The sequence below is a fragment of the Hippoglossus stenolepis genome, chromosome 8 (assembly GCF_022539355.2).
Source record: "Hippoglossus stenolepis isolate QCI-W04-F060 chromosome 8, HSTE1.2, whole genome shotgun sequence".
Classification (NCBI taxonomy): domain Eukaryota; kingdom Metazoa; phylum Chordata; class Actinopteri; order Pleuronectiformes; family Pleuronectidae; genus Hippoglossus; species Hippoglossus stenolepis.
The window spans coordinates 5,885,405-5,904,103 of NC_061490.1; the positions used below are offsets into that span (position 1 = coordinate 5,885,405).

Here is an 18,699-nt window from a genome sequence, read left to right on the forward strand (position 1 = left end):
TTTTTGCTTTACCAGCAAGAGAAGCATTGGATTCAGCCGAGTCTTTTTTGTTTTCATTGTAGTTTTGGCCTCATCCTGCCTGAGGTCTATGTCAGGCTGCTCTGCAGTGGTGACAGGAGGTGGGATCACAGGAGCTGGTGGAACACAGTGTCTGCTGGGTCCCAGACAAAGACCCTCTCTCTCCAGGACTGCAGCAGGTTCATTAGGAGGGGTCCCAGGAGGTGGTGGAGGCAGAGTCCTGTTGTGGGCTCCTAACCAATGACCAGGGGTTCAACAGGGGTGGTTGCACCCTTTGTAACTCTCAGCCTGCACATCTGCAGGCTGAGAGCAGTGCTGTGCTTACATACACTGGCACCTTCTTGGACATCTGTGGCTGAAACAGTTCACAGATCTTCTGAGCAGCCACATTACTGCCGTTTTTTAAGAGATCAGCTACATAGCAGTCGATCTCCCCTACCAGAACGTGTGGAGCATAGTCCTGTCTCATAGTTTCCAAGATGGACAGGACCACATTGTCTCTGGTGGAGGGGGAGAAGGTGACTTGGCGCGGCAGGGAAGGCAGAACCTTGGACAACCACTCATCAACCACTTTTGTCTGTACAGCAGCCAGAACACCGAGCTTCTGGGATTGCATGTTGAAGCAGGTGTTTTTAGGAGGCAGCCATAAGCCCTGCAGGACTTTACAGGCACGGCCTCCAGCGCCACCTCTCGTGGATCCAGGAGTTTGGAGCTGATGGGCTGATGCTCTGTCAGGATGCTGGCACACTGCGGATCTTGGGAATTCTGTGGGTATTTTCTGTCCGTTTCTTTTGGATATAGGTTAGTTAGTTGGTATTATAGATATTTTTGTTTGTTGTTTTGGCTGTGCTCTTCCTGACACCTCTTCTATCTGATTGATAAGATAAATCACTTTTGTTTGGACCGCAATCTGCTGTGGCACTGGTCATCCTTGGGAGTGGGGAAAGAGGGGAGCCAGACCTTATTTTATGCTCAGGTTTCTCTTAGGCCGGGCGTAACACACCACTCCAACAGTAAGTTCACTTCAGTTGACTGAATGATCTTAAACAAACTAAAATGTTCCATTGTTCAACATGTATCTCTTCTCTGAAATGTGCCACTGCTATAACAAACGGTTCTCACTCTCGCTTCATCACTCTGGGTGTGTTACAGCCGTTACCGTCCCCTGTCCATGTGTGTTGTGTCTCTCGGTGTCTCTGTCTCTGTATCCGGTGGAATCCTGGCAGGTGGTGGAGACAAGGGTCCGGATTGGAGCGCCATCAACCCCAAACCTCCCATCATGACGAAGCACTTAAGGCTGGCGATATAAATTCTGTCCAGCTGGTCAGTCAGGGCAGCTGCATTTGTGTGTGTGAACAGCTCGCCACTCTAGCTCTGTATTTATATGGCTCATGCTATTGTTTTAAGAGGCACTGGTTTCTGTTTCCTGAGAGTTGGGCCAGTTAGTTTCATACTGATCACTGACACCCAGAATTGTATATTTGAGAATTGTTAGTTAGAAACATTAGGAGCAGGGGGATATTTTCGTTTGTCTTTAAATTAGAAGCTGTTGAGGATTTATTTTCGTTCTGGTTTGCTATTTGGTTGTTTGTGCAGTTTGTGCAACCGTCTGTGTTTTGATTTAATCCTGAAAACGAATTTTATAACCAAAATCATCTGGTTTTATGTTACCTCCTTTTCCCTAGCGAGCCGGGTCTTAACAGGGTCCTTGAAAAGAACCAGTGTGTTTATAGCTATTCTGGTCTGTCGCACGAAAAGACAGAGTGAAAAGAGTTAAAACGAAATGCAAACATCTTTAAATTCAGTCTCAAGTGACAAAAAAGGAGGAGATTAAAAAGGTTTACCTGAATTTTGACTTCGGAGAGATAGAATGAAAATTTTAGAATAGATATATTTGAGAAGTAAGTATTCTATAAATGCTGCCTAACTACACATATTTGCATTGATCACCTTTATATCCCTAATGCCCGGCTGCCAACAGGGAGGGCATTTCCCTTTAACTCTTTAAAACAGACATGGCAGCCCCCTTGCAGGTGATTGTTGTTTGCACAACCCTGTTTAAATCGATTTAAAATAAAAATTACACAGTCAAGTCAAATCATTTATTTTTTTTTGAAGGAGAAAGGCAAGGCCTGTGTCTTCCATCTCATCGTGTTGTATGCTTGTGATGACATCATTACGTTTTGTTATGTGTGGTGCAAAAAGGGACACATCTCAAGAATATAAAATTTACAAAGGTCAAATGACTCATGGAATGAAATATTTCATCGTTTCTATTGTTTGGATCATTATATTTGATGTGTTAACTTAGTAAAATGTAATGACAGAACATCAGGCATTTTCTTTCATTTATAACACAATTTCCAGTCTATGGAGATATAAAGCATTTGGAGATACAAGAAATGACATCACAGTAAGCAAAGTTACCAGGGTGAGCACTGGCGGACCATTTCTATTACAGAGTTCAAAGGGTCAAATGGAAGGTGATTGATTCTTTGCCTCATTTACTGTGCCATGTCACTCCTCACCTCCCCAGCAAAGGGAGCCATTGAGCTCCTGATGATGCATTCTGCTCATGTGCCATGCAGTACACAGTCTATTACAGCAGAGGGCACCTTCACTCATTGGTTCTGTATTTTTCTCTCATGTCACTCAGTCATTGCTGATTACTTGACATGACATCATTATAAAAGTGTTACTGAAAGTCACCAGCATAGGGAAAGACACTCAAAAAGAGTTAAATGAAAAAGTAATGATTTTTATTACATGAATTCAGTGTTTCTGTAAAACAATGAAGTAAAATGTCTTTTTACTAAGACTTCAAATTGACTAAAAGCTCTGCTGTGAGGTTTGATTGTTGGCTTGTGACATATACATTTTATTCAGTTTTCTGGTTCTGCATTGAAACGTGTTGCTTTAAGTGCAAACTAACATGAAAACCCCCCCTGACTTTGACAGAAGTCTTAACTGTCACCATCACAACTGTTCAAATGATCACATTCCCTTACTGTCGATACACAATGTGTTATGAAACCATTTGTCTTTAAACTGTGAGCACGCTCCACGGTTTTAGCAGTGAGCACTGGTTTCATAATGGTTTCATGTAAAAAGAAATAAAAGTCTACACTGAAACCTCACATTGTCCCTGATAAGAACAAGTTATGGACCTACTATATAGCATCTCTCTCTCTCTCTATATATATATACTATATAGCATCTCACCAGCATCAGATAACACCAGCAGCATTAGAGAGATTAGTGTGTTGTCACGTGCACGGCTCCACACTGCTGCAATCAGACTTATTATTAGTCAGTGGGAAAGTCATGGGACAGGCACGGGATTAGAGAGAGAGAGAGAGAGAGAGAGAGAGAGAGAGAGAGAGAGAGAGATACTTTACTGTATACTGACTGAGTCCACATTCAATGTTTCAATGGACATTTTCTTATTCTTGGTGGTGACTCCAAATTATAGTGGTAGGTTCCAGGATTTTGATGAAACCAAATGATGTGTGCATACATGTCATGAAGCTGTATCTAGTTGGGAAAACAAACAAACAAAGAACATAAGACAACCCCCAAAAGCTGATATGATGAACTACATCTCATGTGGGGATGATAGCTGGTTGGGTGTGAATGCTGAATAAACAGCAGAAAACAGTATTGTATGGTGTTGTGAACCTAGTATAACACTAATAATGCAAGCTATTATCTCACAGGAATTTTGTGTTCTTTTTAAAATTTTATTTACAAATTAAATGCATAAAAACATTGCAAATATGTGCCTAATACAAAAAATAACCAGCTAAAGTGACAGTAGAGTTAATTAAACAGGCATGTAGACAAATGTATATGTGTCAGAAAGAATAAAAATGTATATACCTACATCATGTTCAAAATGATAAAAAGCATTCATATAAAGGAAAGGAAAGAAAAGGAAGAGGGGGGGGGGGTCGTTTCTTATTGTTCATTATAAATTTGATAATAAATTTGGACGGTTGTGTTGCTTTTGTTGTGTCTAAAGTCTTGATATATTCCACGGATTCCCAGGGAAATCCACTGAAATGGTGTGAATCCCCACCGTCCTTATCGACAGTGAACGCATCCCGAGAGCTGCCGTCGGATTAGTGCTGTGGACACGTGACGTCACGGCCGGGCTGGGTCTGCTGCTAATTGTGGCAGAGGAATAAAAGATGTGATGTGAGGAGGGGGCGCAGAGACAAACACTGTGGAGTCCAGCAGCGTCAGGGTCAAGTAAGAGCTTTATGTGAACGTGACGTCAACCTCACTGCAGACCATAATATGCAGGCTGGAGTTATTAGCGCGGATTAATTTGTTTGTTTACCAGGTTTATTATGATGTGTGTTGGTGTCAGTTGCTGGATGAAACCCTGTGTCAGGAGCCTGTGTTAGTCCTGCGTTAGTCCTGTGTTAGTCCTGCGTTAGTCCAGTGTCAGCAGCCTGTGTTCGTCCTGTGTTAGTCCTGCGTTAGTCCAGTGTCAGCAGCCTAAGGTCCAAGGTCCTTTATTCCGCCTCTCCTGAACTGTGCGTTATGCCATGAAATCACGTGATGAGCTGTTTTCTCTGTGTTCAGCTCGAGACGCTTTTACTCGGTGACCACGCAGTTGAGCCTGTTTTTACCTGAACACAGTGCTCTCACCAAAGCAGGACAGATGAGAGGCATTAGCCGCTGTTAGATACGATCCTCCGGAGGATGTCCGGCTAATTGGGTCCGGACTTTCTCCGGAGTGTTCAGGTGAGGGGTGTGGCAGTGAGAGGATGGATTGTTTACAGCACACTAACACCAGCATCAGGTCTTATCACCAAAAACTCAGAAAACAAAGGCAAAATCATTATGGGAATTTGCTCCAGTTAAATATTATTAAAAACAACAAAATCCTTAAGAGGTGACAAAGACTTTTCACCTCACTCTTGTTCAGGATGACACCCACTGTCTGCATGTCAAGGTTCAAGTAATTTTACTGCAGAAATCTTAAGAAAACTAAGGGGAAAGTCAGCTCAATTTTCATTCTGGTATTCATAATTTGCTTTTATTACATTTTATCCATCAAAACCACTAGTCTTTTTCAGGCTGACCCTGAGTGTTTGTATGTCAAGGTTTAAGCGTTTGTACTTAAGGATTTAAAAGAAAATTCAAGGTAAAGTCAAGTCCATTTTATTATGGCATCCATAACTTACATACAAACAACTGTACCGCAACACCACAAATTGACGCGCATCAATTCTAAAGCTGCAACTGACTCTGTTTTCACAAACTAGAAACGTCATTACCACACTCACCCACTCACTCACGGTGATACCTGTGGACGATCTGTTTCCTTTCATTGGCTCTCACTTAGACATTTGCTTTCACTCATACAGCTCCTATGGAGAAGGGTATACCCCTGCTGCTGCTGCTGCTGCTGCTGCTGCTGTTTTTGTTGCTGTCCTCCATCATTGCTTCCAATATTTAACAGCTGTATGTGTCTTGAATTTAAAAAGATAAGACAAGAAAATCTTAGATATGATAAGATGTACCTTTTTTGAAATTGACATTTTTATTTCAGCACAAATAAATCCAATAAAAAGAGATTGGAGGAAATTAAATTACGGAAATGTTAAAATGATATAATGTAACTATTCTCCTGTGCCGTGTTTAGCTTGTGTGTAGAGAGCGTTCGTTAGTGTGACAGACCAGCGGGCTACAGCCAGGATGTCGTCAATGAGAGGAGACAGCAGCTGGTCCCAGCCGCGGGACATGAGCAGCCTCATCCAGGCGTGCAGTTTCAACATCCAGAGGATCAACCAAAACTGTGAGCTTCCTTACTGCATCCAACACACGCTCACACAACAATGTGTTCACACCTCTACACATGAATTATTTCCCCCAAACAGCTGCGTGTTTACTGACGTGGGTTCCTTCTCTCTGCAGCTGGTCAGATCAAAAGTCTCCTCTACCAACTGGGGACGAGCGAGGAGACCTCAGAGCTACAGGAGAGGCTGTGAGTGCTTGTCTGGCATTAACAGTATCTTATGCATGTTATCATCATTTGATACAGTTTGTGAGCACTGCAACAACTCAAAAGTTCAGTCTAAGCATTTGTTTGTGCTCTCCCCCCGCAGCCAACAGCTCCAGCACTACACCAACCAGCTGGCTAAAGAAACCAACAGACACCTGAAGGAGCTGGGAGCACTGCCCCCGCCAATGTCTCCATCCGAGCAGGTCAGTGTAGAAGCCTGTTTCACTCTTTCACTCAAGCTACATGTTCATATTAATGACATTTTGAATTAACATACATCTGGTACATAAATCTGCTGGTCAAAGGTCAACTCATCAGTGAAGAAAGTGCTCAGGAGCCCTTTGGTGTCTTATGCTGAAATATGTATTGAAGCTTGGCCAAGGAGAAAATTAGAATCCAGCGATACAACAACTGTGCATGATGTCCTCTCATATTCTGAAGTCTCATTTCCTGTGGTCATACTTTAAACCCTTACAGATAATGTAACACTTACTCAGTCTCATATCTGTGGTGTCAGGGAGTGAAGCCTTTGACCTTTGACTTCCCCAAACACGACAGCCAGCTGCACTATGCCCCAGAGAGAGGACAGGAGACAGTAAAAATTCCATAACACATTGTCATTCCACAACCATGATCATGAATTTGCTGTTTTAACTGTCTCAACTTTAGACTTATAAAGAACTACGGTAGCCAGCATATGATGCGATATGTTTGCTATTTATACAAAGATGATTCATGGATTGCTTTTGTTGAGAGTACCATCTCAGGTGAATGCACCATAAAATAACACAAGCACCTATAAATAATATGCCATCAAATTAAAAGGCATTAAGGCTGAAAACACAAAAAAGGAACAGGAGTATACACTTGAGTCCATGTAAAAGAAACATCTATGCTCACAAAAAGAGACTAGTTTACTGATTTTACGGTGATGAAAGAGAAATGTGTGTGTTTTGTACATCAGGAGGTGCTGAAACACAGGGAGTGTGAAGGGTCAGGTGAGGGCAAAGGTCATGGAGCACATCTAAAAATAATCCACAGCTCCTGGAGCACATCAGACAACCTTGGTGTCAGCCGGTGAAACGAGACAATACTGAACAAAACTGTCGTGACAAACAAAATCTTAGTTATTGTCTTTGAATGATCACAGTAATCAATCCCTTGTCTGTCTGTCTGTCTCCTGTTACAATGGGGGTACATTCAATTAGTTCTATTCTCACCATGGAAAGTAAACGGACTGAGTGACGTGCACCGTGATGTCCTCTGCTCTGTTTCAGAACCATGGACAGCGCCACACCTGTAAAGTTACATACAGAATAAACAGAGAAGGCTAAAATACTCCACATGCACATGTCAAACCCACAAAAATGGGACTTGCAAACTTTTACTAGGCAAACAAAATGTCCACTTGCTTAACCTCGGGACATACAGTATTCATGCAACAAAATATGATATATTTATTTAAACATTTAGAATAAATGTTAATGTTGAATAACATGTTAATTACACAATAAGGATTTAGACATTTAAAAGTGAGATATTTTAAAACTAGCTAAGCTTTACTTTTTCTGTATTCCCCTGGATTAGTGGATGTCTGTGATAAATTTATTTAAAGAACTCACTGATAAAAATGTAAACAATGATATTTAAATTTTATTTATACCTATAATGCATATGATAACTTAACTCAGTTGTGCTCTTTCTCTTTCAGTGCTCGTTCACAGCTATGAAATAAACCTGCTCTATTTATGCATAAAAAAAAAACATTCAGAAAAGTTAGATCAACATTTTGTTTTGGACTCACAACAACTTCTATATGTATTTGTGCCTTGGGACTGTGCTCTGTCCAGAAAGGAACAGCAGATCCTGCTCTCTTAATAGTACTCAGGTAGTGACCCTGCTCCAGCCTCTACTGGTTTCTGCAGATCTGGGAAATTAAAGGTTTAACATTTGTGCATTTGGGTGTCCGATATGAGAAAGTAAAAGAAAGAACATTGAAACAGTCTTTATTGTTTCCTGTCTTCTTTCTTCCAGAGGCAGCAGAAGCTCCAGAGGGAACGCCTGATGAATGATTTCTCTGCAGCCCTCAACAACTTCCAGGTGGGACAGCGGAAGGCGGCTGAGAAAGAGAAGGAGTCAGTGGCCAGAGCTCGAGCTGGATCCAGAGTCATGGTGAACAAATACCAGACTTTACATTGAATACAATGGTTTAGACTTAACCGCCAGTAACATTATACTCCCAAACACACAGTGATGACTTGAATTACTCCTGTTAAATATGAATGCGTGATTGATAAGTGACGCAGGCTGATGCTGATGAAACCTTTTTGTGTCTGTCAGGGAGATGGAGTGAATGTGAATGACCAGCTGGTGACATTTGAAAAGTAAGTTTCATAAGTGTTTTTTAAAATTATTTTACTCTCACCCACAATCTCTGTCGGCCATTTTGTTCTCTGTTCAGTTTGTTTCTTTAAGTTCTTTGATAAACTGCAAAGTTCAAGCTATTTTTAAAGAATCAGTCCACAGTGAAACAGTTCTGTGGAAAGTATTTTCACTGTATCCAAATATAATAATGAGACATTATAATCCAGAGCATGGTGACACTATCAATATGATCAGCTTTTAGCATATTGTAGAAATGCAGGCTGATGAATAATAAGACATATCAGCACAGTAAAGCCAAAGATATGTGTAAGGTCATTCAGAAACATTCAGTATCATTACACAGTTTGTCCAATAGAGGATACTGTTCAACTTTACAGCTAAATAATGTTTGTACTTCATATGTCTTGGTCATAATTCTTTAATAACCGAATCTTAGACATCTTAATGAAAATTATTAATAAGTGAATAAATTGTGTTATTGTGGAATACTTTGTTATTGCACTTAAAGAATGAGCCTCAAACCTCCTTTATTGGACAGCAATTTTAGAACGTAACCCTCAAGAGTCGCCGATCAAGCCGTCATGATCAAATCAGGTGGTTGTTTCAAGACATCACAGCATAAACAGAGCCATAAGTATTTGTCGATATTTTGTAAATTTATGAATTAAATGCATTTCCATCTGTATTGTTATATATATATATATATCATGATATGATGATTATTATTATTATTGTATTGCTCAGGGATGATGAATGGGGTCAGAACCAGACTCAGACTGAGGAGCCCGCCATCACAGAGGAGGACCTGGAGCTAATCAAGGAGAGGGAGACAAACATCAAACAGCTGGAGGTATAAACCTGAACCTACATGATGTCCCACAGAGAGAGGGACGCTGTCACACTGTCACTGCATAGTTGTCCTCATGTAGTCCCTCCTGTCCTCCTCTCCAGGCCGACATTATGGATGTGAACCAGATCTTCAAGGACCTGGCAGTGATGATCCACGACCAGGGAGATATGATCGGTACGTAAAAGGAAACTCGGGTTAGCCCTGACTCTCACAGATGTGTGTATGTGTGTTAACACTGAGGCTCCTGTGTTTCCGTTGACAGACAGCATCGAGGCCAATGTGGAGAGCGCTGAGGTTCATGTAGACAGAGGAGCAGTGCAGCTGCAGAAGGCAGCCTATTACAAGGTAGGATAGAGGGTCTGGACAAAACAACGGAAACACAACATGTAAAGATTAATCACATTTTAAAAGCCAGCTACAGATGTAGGGCATAATAAACTAAATAATACACAATGATTGCATGTTGAAGGGTAAGATGTGGTCTGATTCTACATTCCATGAAAATACCAAACCAACAAAGAGCTGATCCCATTAACAAACAGCCTCACACATATCCTTCATCTGTAGAGCTGCACAAACACATGCAGTGAGCAGCACTGTTGCAGTGAGTCCTGCACTGGTCCATCTTTGCAAACCCACACCAACCGTAACCTGCAAAGCTCTGTACTGGACCCGACCCGCTACTCGCTATTATCTCCAAGTCAAATCTGGACTCACCTGGACCCGTTTACATTTGTCCCACCACCTGACCCCTCATCCATGATTTTACACAAATATAACATACACAGTAACTCACATCAGCAGGGTTATGGGCTTCTTGTCCTCCTGTTTTAGTGGTTGAGTTGTGTTCTTGAAAAAGCATCTGAATTGTCGCAGTCCCTGAACTCCTGCAGCTGTCAATGATCCAGTTTGCAGCTATCAGAAGCTAATACTTTTGGTCACTTTCTACAAGCAGCAAAGCCACTAAGAACGTATTTACCACTGGTTATTTCTGTCTTTATGTCTCCATTTTAATGTAATAACTAGTTCAGTGTCGGTAGTGACAGTTTTTTCAGCTGAAGTTTAAGGGTCAAAGGTGTCGACTAGGCTTCATATATAATGGTTTTGATGTTACAAATACTGCACAATCATTTTAATTTCTGATTTCTTAAAAAAATATATGAACTACATATTGTAGTTCTCATCCAGTGCCTGCTCCCATTTATCCGGTCCTGTGAATTCATATAGATATATTCCTATACCTGTTAAGTTACCGGAGTGTAGTGGGTGTTATGTTCCTCACTATGAACATTCATACATTGTTGTTTATTTTAACTCAAGCCACACACACCATCCTGTTACCCACTCATTTTCCAAACGCACACTTCCTCCTATTTGAGTCACATTTAATAAAAACTACAGTAACCAGGAAATTACTGAGTAAAAGTAACTTTTACTGAGTAAAGTAAATTAAATTAAATATTTTATTTAACTTTTTATTTTAATTTCCAAACCCTGGCTCAGTCACATTCACCCACACATTGTTGGTTTGGGTCTTTTCATGTGATTTTTTTTTTTTAACCATAAGGAAGTGATACAACATTATCATTTGTCGATTAATAAAGTTTGATCTGATGTTATGTCCTCTACCAGTGCCACAGTGATGTAAAACAGCACAGTCCCATCTTCTTCACTCACTCTGACATGATATTTGTTGTGTGCAGAGGAAATCTCGTAAGAGGATGTGCATGCTGGCCATGGTGCTGACGCTTGTGCTCACCATCCTCATCATCATCATCTGGCAGGCCATCAAATGAGAGGAGAGGCACAGCCCGATGACACCTTCACACAACTTCCTCTGTGTGTGTGTGTGTGTGTGTGTGTGTGTGTGTGTATTTATGTGGGAGGACAAATGAGTGGGAATAAGAGTTGGTTTGTTATATTTTATGTCTTTGGAGGCTAACAGCAACATGTTAGGAACTAACCTGCAAATATATTTTGTGATGCTGTCGAACATTTTTTATCGTTTGTTTTTTTAAGTCAAAAACGGACACATGTTCAGTTCTTCCTCCTGTAGTTTGGTACGTTACAACTGTTGTACTTCTAACTCCACTGCTACTGCGAATAGTACTGATGATAATTGGATGGGGATTTTGCAGAATGGAGGAGGGGATGATTGTGTGTGTGTGTGTGTGTGTGTGTGTGTGTGTGTGTGTGTGTGTGTGTGTGTGTGTGTGTGTGTGTGTGTGTGTGTGTGTGTGTGTGTGTGTGTGTGTGTGTGTGTGTGTGTGTGTGTGTGTGTGTGTGTGTGTGTGTGTGCGCAAAATAAAGCTATGTGTTTTTATGCATGCACAATACAAACCTTGTATCCCTACACAAAAGTAACGTTCTCTTCAGTGTAACTTTTATCACTACAGTCCCAGCTTGGATTATTATGACCAATGTTGCACAATTTTGTACAGAGAAAGTCCATCTTGTCTTGTTTGAATGTGGAGTGTAGTAAGTAGTGTCTTACTCATGATAACGTTGAAAGAAATATGATGAATGTGTGTCTTCAGTAAAACAGGTTGTTTCGCTGCTCGTGCTCAGCAGAAAGAGAATTTAATACAGATCCACCTGATGATGTGCTGCTGGTGTCATGTCTCATTTCGTCCACCAGGTGGGGAGCTAAGCACGATGGGAGTCAGTGGGATCAACACCACAGACAGGAGATTACCTGATACTGTAAATGAGCAGCCCTGGAGTTTATACTTTAGTGTACTGAAGTGGGACCACCATAGTGGAAACACACCACATACAAATACATGTAGCTATTACCAGCAACATCTGCTAAATATACAATCATCAAGAGTGAAAACGAGAAAAAATAAAACAAAATGCTTAAAATAGACAGAACTAGAAGAAAGCACACCTTTAAAATGTGAAAAATATGATACCATTTTTTTTTGTGGACAGGCTGCAAAGTGTATACTGGTCAATTTTTTTTACTTGTGCTGGAATAAAAACAAAAAAACATTTATATGTGTAATGTGATGGTGTCAAACACAATAACAAGAGCTTCAATCCTAAAGAGTCAGTGTACCAAAGAACAAAAACTGCAGCATCCAGCCTTCACCTGAATACACTGGATAGTTTATGATGCAAAAATGGCATGAATATCATTGATAGAAAAATCTGTTTCCTTAAAATCTCCCTGTTAATCTACAGAGCATTGTGTCAATAACTTACATCCAAACTATTAGAGTAGTAGTGCAAAATGTATATGTCTGTGTCCAGAGTAAAGGGATGTTGGACTTGCACCACAAACATGTGATCAATGACTCTCCTCCTGTCTGAGTCCGTCCTGTGACAGACTGGTGACCTGTTCAGGGTGTTACTCTGTCTGTCGCCCACTGTGTTTCCAGCAGTGTGTTCTCACAGAGCACCTGCAAGAGTTAAAGTTTATGGCAAGTTTTTTTCCAATGAGAACTTTTTAAATGTAAATAATACAGGTTTATTTGGGTTAGTAATGACAATATTCTCTAGAGAGAAGAGATGGATAAAGTGATATATCTGTTTTATTAAAATGTGTAAAAAAGTTCCATAGCAATCATCATATTAGCAATATGTTGCTGGCCTGGATAGTACTAAAGGTAAGGAAAAGTATATTTTTGTTATCTGAACAAACCCCTTTCAATTTATTGTTTATTTGCAATAGCAGTGCTACTATTTCAACCACTCACAGTAGAACAGGTAATTCTACTGAACATTAAAACAAAGACAACATGCTTCAGGTAAGAAATACACCTGAGCCTTGTTCGTGCAGCACAAACTGTATTCATGACAGTGCTTCTTGTGCTTTTAAGTCAGCTAATCACTTGGACATGGACTTTGATTGCCAGTGAAATCAGGCCTCAAGTGCACTTGTAGCCACTGAAGTGATGTAATAATAGACTTGTACAGTATTTGTGATGTGGACTTACTTTGCTGATTGAGATCCAACAGTATCCAATTATGAACTGAACTTTGTAGTGTTTTCTGAGTGCCTCATTATTGTACTGGAGACATTTAGCTGTCGTTCTCAGAGTTAAGTCAAGATGTTCAAATGGTGGGTGGATTTTGTCTGAATGAGACACTTGGTGTGAACGGAATAGAAAATAAGTGAGAAAGGAGAGTATGTGGTGGGATGTGATGAGGCTAACATCAGGGTTGTCTTGGCCACACGCCGTCTTTAGGCTGCGGAGGAGCTCTAAGTGGTCCTCGTCGTCTCTGTAAGGTCATGAGGTTCCAGCAGGTTTGTGTGGGTATGCTCACACCGACCTGTTATTAAGAGATGAGGTGTCAGCCACTCAAAATCACTTAACTCTGGAGGACAAATCTGATTTCATCATCCAAAGTCAAACAAGTCAAATTAAGTGATGAGGATACAGTCTCCAGGGACCACGAATGTCTCTACAAAGTCAGCTAACAGGGTTGAAAATGCCAACATGAAGACTTATCAGCATAAGCTAAAGGCAGATGGATTACACCTGGTCTTAGACAGTGGAAACTATTATTCCATCACATTACATGTCATTACCAACAGTTGAAAAAAAAGATCAGAATGAAGATATTAATGAAATCATAACCTTTAAAATTACAAAAAACAATATGATAAAGTCCCATCTATCATTTTTGGGGGGGATAGAAATAACATTACATAATCCCCCAAAAAATAGTCTTAGAATAGCCATATACTGTGTGTATATATATATATATATATATATATGTGTAGTAGTTTGGGGAATTTTTACTGTTTTTCCAACTATTTGAGTCCAACAAAAAATAACAGTCTGCAGTGAAATTGCATTGTGGATAATAGAGGCACTGAAACTGTCTATTGTGAGTCGAATAATCTTACAAGACTGAAATGCTTAATTGGTGAGTAGCATTCAATGGATTTCCATGATATTTGTTGCAATCATTCAGTCAGTACATTTGTCTTTCCTGCTCCCTTCTTCTCTGCCAGACATTGTCTTTTGTATAAATACTTTAAACATGGATACACCTCTCCAATTATGTTAGACACTGTCTTTTCTCATCAATGTTGTAAATGTTATTTAGTTGATGAGCTCTGCTACACGCGGGAACTATTGCACTTCTGTCCGTCCTGGGACTTCTAGGAATCCCTCACTTGTGATTCTATCAATCAGTCCATCATTTATACTGCTTATCCACCAACATATCATAAATTAGCACATTAGCAAATTAGCACTAAACTAACATACTGACTAAGGAGTGTAATATGGTAAACATCAGCATAACCATCACCCATGACTGCTCGACCATTACTGACAATAATCCATCAATTCATTGACCTTCAGTTATGCTTCAAAATGTTTATTCTAATCAATGCTGCAAATAGCCTTATCTTTCTGATGTTCTCCTTTACAATTGACATCTATTGCACTTCTGTTATACAAATAAAATTTGATTGATTACCATTATAATACCTGCTAAAAAATAGCATGTTCGCATTGCTCATCAAAGCACTGCTGTACGGAGCTGCCAGCATGGCTGTAAACTCCACAGGAAAGCTGCTGCTACTCCTGTATCGAGACAGTGGAGTCATTGTATCAGATGTCTGATTAGACACATTAGAATCATTCCAGTGTGTTACAGGAATATTTTACTAAGCAGATCAAATGCCTCAATTTGTCTTAAGCTGCTTAGCTTGAGAGAATTTTAATGAATGAGGCTTTCAATGAGAATTTTTTAATTTCCTGTGTCGTCTATAAATACTTTTCAAAGGCTATTAACTGTTAAAGACACAGCATTCAGGGGAACACTGTATTAGGATACATGTAGTGTCACATCAACAGAAGCAACAAGCTGCTACAGTAAGGTGAAAGTAAAACTGCATATTTTAAGTTTTAAGACAAAGGTAAAGCTCTCCAATACAACTCACAGAATTTGAAGTAGAAATATGCCTTTAAGTATAAAGTGTGGAAATGGCAAAAACATTTTACCAATGAGTTGAAAAAGGGTTTCGGTTATGGCTCCGAGAGGCTTTTTAAAGTCTCAGCCTGATAGACATGCCCCCCCTATAATTTCATCCATCCAGGGCAAAGTTAAAGCAGGGGGCTTTGATTATTGAAACTGTTCATCACACCCATGTGCTACAACAACCACAACATATTAAGCATTAACCAGACGTTTTTATAGTTTTGTGAGTTTTAAAGCTTCATCTGGCCATTCATCAAAAGGAGGCCCAGCTGCAGCAGACAACCTTAAATGGCTTTGAGCATTAATTGGACTGCACCATGTCCCTTGTAATCATGGGGAGGGATATTGTTTCCTTATTTTGATTTGTAGTTGTTAATCTTTGACTACTTTTTGATATTTATGTTTAATTATTGTTCCTAAGTTAATATTATACGGCCTTATACTGGGGTGCTATGTTGTGGCTGTAGTTTGTTTTCAATATTATTATGTCTAATTCTACCCCCCTTTTGTGTTTTGAGTGGCTTGATCCGCCACTATATATGTTCCCCTGTGTAAGTTGAGAGGCAGTTTTGTGGTGATGTTAACTTGGCTTCACTGGCTACCGGAGGCTAGTTTGGTTGGTTGGCCTTTTGCTGGCCCAGATTTGTGAAGTTTGACCTTTTGCATTTTTGTTAATGAAAACCAAATGAAAATACTATTTTCTTCAAAGAAAACTATCTGTGGCTCTCTGGTCTTCCTGCTCGGTCCCTGACAAATAGGCTCCTGGTACCATTACGTGTCGAGGTCCTAATTATGGATGTTACTGTGGCTGTTGGGACGTTTAATGCAGCGGAATTTTAGTTGTAGCCCTCCCCTTGACACATTACTGTTTTCTCCACAGGCAGTTGGTTCGACCTCATGGTTTAGTTTGTGCTGTGACATACACTGTCAGCTGTGAGGCTTTACACAGAAAGGTGTGTGTCTTTGCAAACCATGTCAAATCAACTGGATTTAATTAATTTTTGCCCATGAGGTTCCTGAGTGGTTGATCCCTTCATCCTTAAACTCATGCATGATGTAATGAAAAATAATTTCTGATCAAATTTTAATGTCTGATGGTTTCATGGTGTACCTGTGAATAGATGGTAGCTCTTACCTGCAGCTCCTGCCATCTTTGTGGATTAAGAAGCACATACAGTATGAAAAGGCCCATGTTACAATGTCTTCTCTCCATCTTTTCACCTGGCCTTTAGATTATAGAAAGTGTGTATTCCTTGTGAGACCGGATATCTCTAAGGTAACCCAGTAAAAAAGGTCAGATGGAAACCGCCTGCCTGCTCGTCTTTCATTATTCTGGGAGGATAAAAGGAGGGTGCATCTAATTTCCATATCCTTTTTGTTGGAGGCTGAACCCATTGTCCAAGCTCTTCTTTCATTTCCTCTGTTATAAAGACTTGAACACACATCATCAGCACTGATCTGCCTCGCTGATGTGCAGACAACAAGTGAGAGTGACAGCGATTTCCCCTCTTTGAAGAGAGGCAACAGAGGCTCTCTTGATTGCAGGAAATGAAAGGGAGCATATTTCATGTCTCTTGATGGATGTTTGATGGGGTTGGTGAAGGGAAGAATGGCTAAAGAACTCCTCTTTGACATTACCCTCCCATCAGATGGCAAACAACCTCTTTCTGTGCACTCATCCTGAACTGTTTACATTTTTCTCACACCATCAGAAAGCTTTTAAAGACAGAATAAAGGTCAGTTAATGGTTTCTGGATGACACATGCAGACTGCAGACATGGACGCAGACACACTTAATAATAATCACGAGGCAAGAGGAAGGGCTCCTTTCTTTGTTGGAAGAGAACGTGTGTGACAGCTTAGCAAGAGTAGGACCAATGATGGGAAATAAACATAAACTTCACAAAACAAGTGTCCAGTTTGCGTTGCAGCATTGGCAGTCAAATTGTGGACACATGGACCTCCACACAGAACTTAACGTCATGAGGACCCTTCCTGACAGGAAGTTCAGGACAACATGGACTGGCCTTTCATGTGCACCACCACTTGTCATCTGCCTCCAATCATCTGAATTCACCCTCATATATTGTCTGCCCTCTCTGCAAGCCACTGTTCCTCTAAGGTGCAACAGGCATGTCAAACCACATCTGTAGACTGGGTAGACTGACTGTGGCATTCTTCTCTCCAGGCAGGAGCTCATCTCATTGGTATGTCAGAGATAGGGATCTATCACAGGGAGAGAGGCACGTCTCTCAGTTAAAGAGCAAATTATCCTGCTCCCAACCCAGATGCAACAATTTAACATGAGTCTGATCATCATGTTGATAGTGTTCATCTATTCAGGCTCCGTTTCTGTCGCAGCAATCATTGTTTAGCCATGGAAAAAGAACTCAACAGAAACAGAAATCTCCACCTGAAGAGTTATAAAGTTCACCACAAAGACTGACAGGTCAAAAATCATGAATAGTCAGCTGATGTTTTCAAAATCAGATGTCACTGTGAAACACTGACATGTCGGTGATTCATAAACTAGCTCCAATCAATGTTATTTGGGCTCTTTAACCTCCTTCAGGATAGTGAGTTTGGGAACCTCCTAATTTAAAATGATCTTCTAATTCCAGTAATCTCTGTGTGGCTCACATATCTTAAGAACCGTCCACGTAATCGGCTCCACACTTGGCATTTGTATTGTATATGGCCCAGGAAAGTGCAGTGTGGAATTTGGTGAGATTTGGACACGTAATACATTAAATATTAATAAAGCGCTCTGTAGCAGCAGCGGTTGGGATTTAATCAACGGGACATTGTTGATCCTGATAACAGTGCATTCACAACAACAGTCGCATTCATGACAATGGAGACGACAACTGATTCTCCAGCTCAGGGTTGTGCGTACTGAGTCAAGCTTCACTGAACTTTGAGTAAACAGCCGAACAGCTCTTTGTGCCGCAGCAGGTCTTTACTGCAGGTTCTGTGGAGTCCACTGCACTAGTTAAATTAGATTCTTTTAAATCAAGTGTCTCAAAGAAGAGTATCATGAGTACAGGGAGTACGCATGGCATCAACTATCTCAATCAAAGAAGGACTCATGCACTGTTTGCCCAAAAACACAGGATCCTGACACACTTTTATTTTGCAACAGTGACCTTGAAATGAGACGTCTGTTCTTTGAGAGTTGACAACGGCCCCTGAAAACTAGACATGAACTGAGGGATGATGCCAGGCTAAGTGCACTGAAGAGTCGATAATAATGATATATTATAAGGAAGATTAATGTAATAAGGACTACTTCCCTATTTTACACAGGTTCTACTCAATCTTTATGTAAAAATACTCTTGGGTACAACTTTTGTTGCATGCAAGTGCTTTCATTCCAAATGCTGTATTTCTTCATGTGCCAATGTTGTTATGAAACAGTTCATGTATGGGTGTCAGCTTTTCCTATAGTCAGTTGAGATTAAATTTAATGGAATGAAAAGCACCATTT

General features: G+C 40.4%; 1 protein-coding gene across 1 annotated transcript; it reads left to right on the forward strand.

Annotated features, from left to right (window-relative positions):
• The first annotated feature begins 4,114 nt into the window (after positions 1-4,114).
• LOC118113283 (syntaxin-12) lies at positions 4,115-12,265 on the forward strand. Its single transcript, XM_035162820.2, has 10 exons — positions 4,115-4,269; positions 5,675-5,827; positions 5,947-6,016; positions 6,138-6,237; positions 8,069-8,206; positions 8,375-8,418; positions 9,164-9,269; positions 9,371-9,443; positions 9,532-9,614; positions 10,973-12,265. Exons 2-10 carry the CDS (start codon positions 5,728-5,730, stop codon positions 11,063-11,065), a joined length of 807 nt encoding a protein of 268 aa, XP_035018711.1. The 5' UTR covers positions 4,115-4,269; positions 5,675-5,727; the 3' UTR covers positions 11,066-12,265.
• Positions 12,266-18,699: the final 6,434 nt, after the last annotated feature.

Coding starts and splice junctions, on each gene's coding strand:
- LOC118113283 (XM_035162820.2), top strand. CDS start 5,728: ATGTCGTCAATGAGAGGAGACAGCAGCTGGTCCCAGCCGCGGGACATG. Junction 5,828..5,946: donor CCAGAGGATCAACCAAAACT/GTGAGCTTCCTT, acceptor TTCTCTCTGCAG/CTGGTCAGATCAAAAGTCTC. Junction 9,615..10,972: donor AGAAGGCAGCCTATTACAAG/GTAGGATAGAGG, acceptor TGTTGTGTGCAG/AGGAAATCTCGTAAGAGGAT.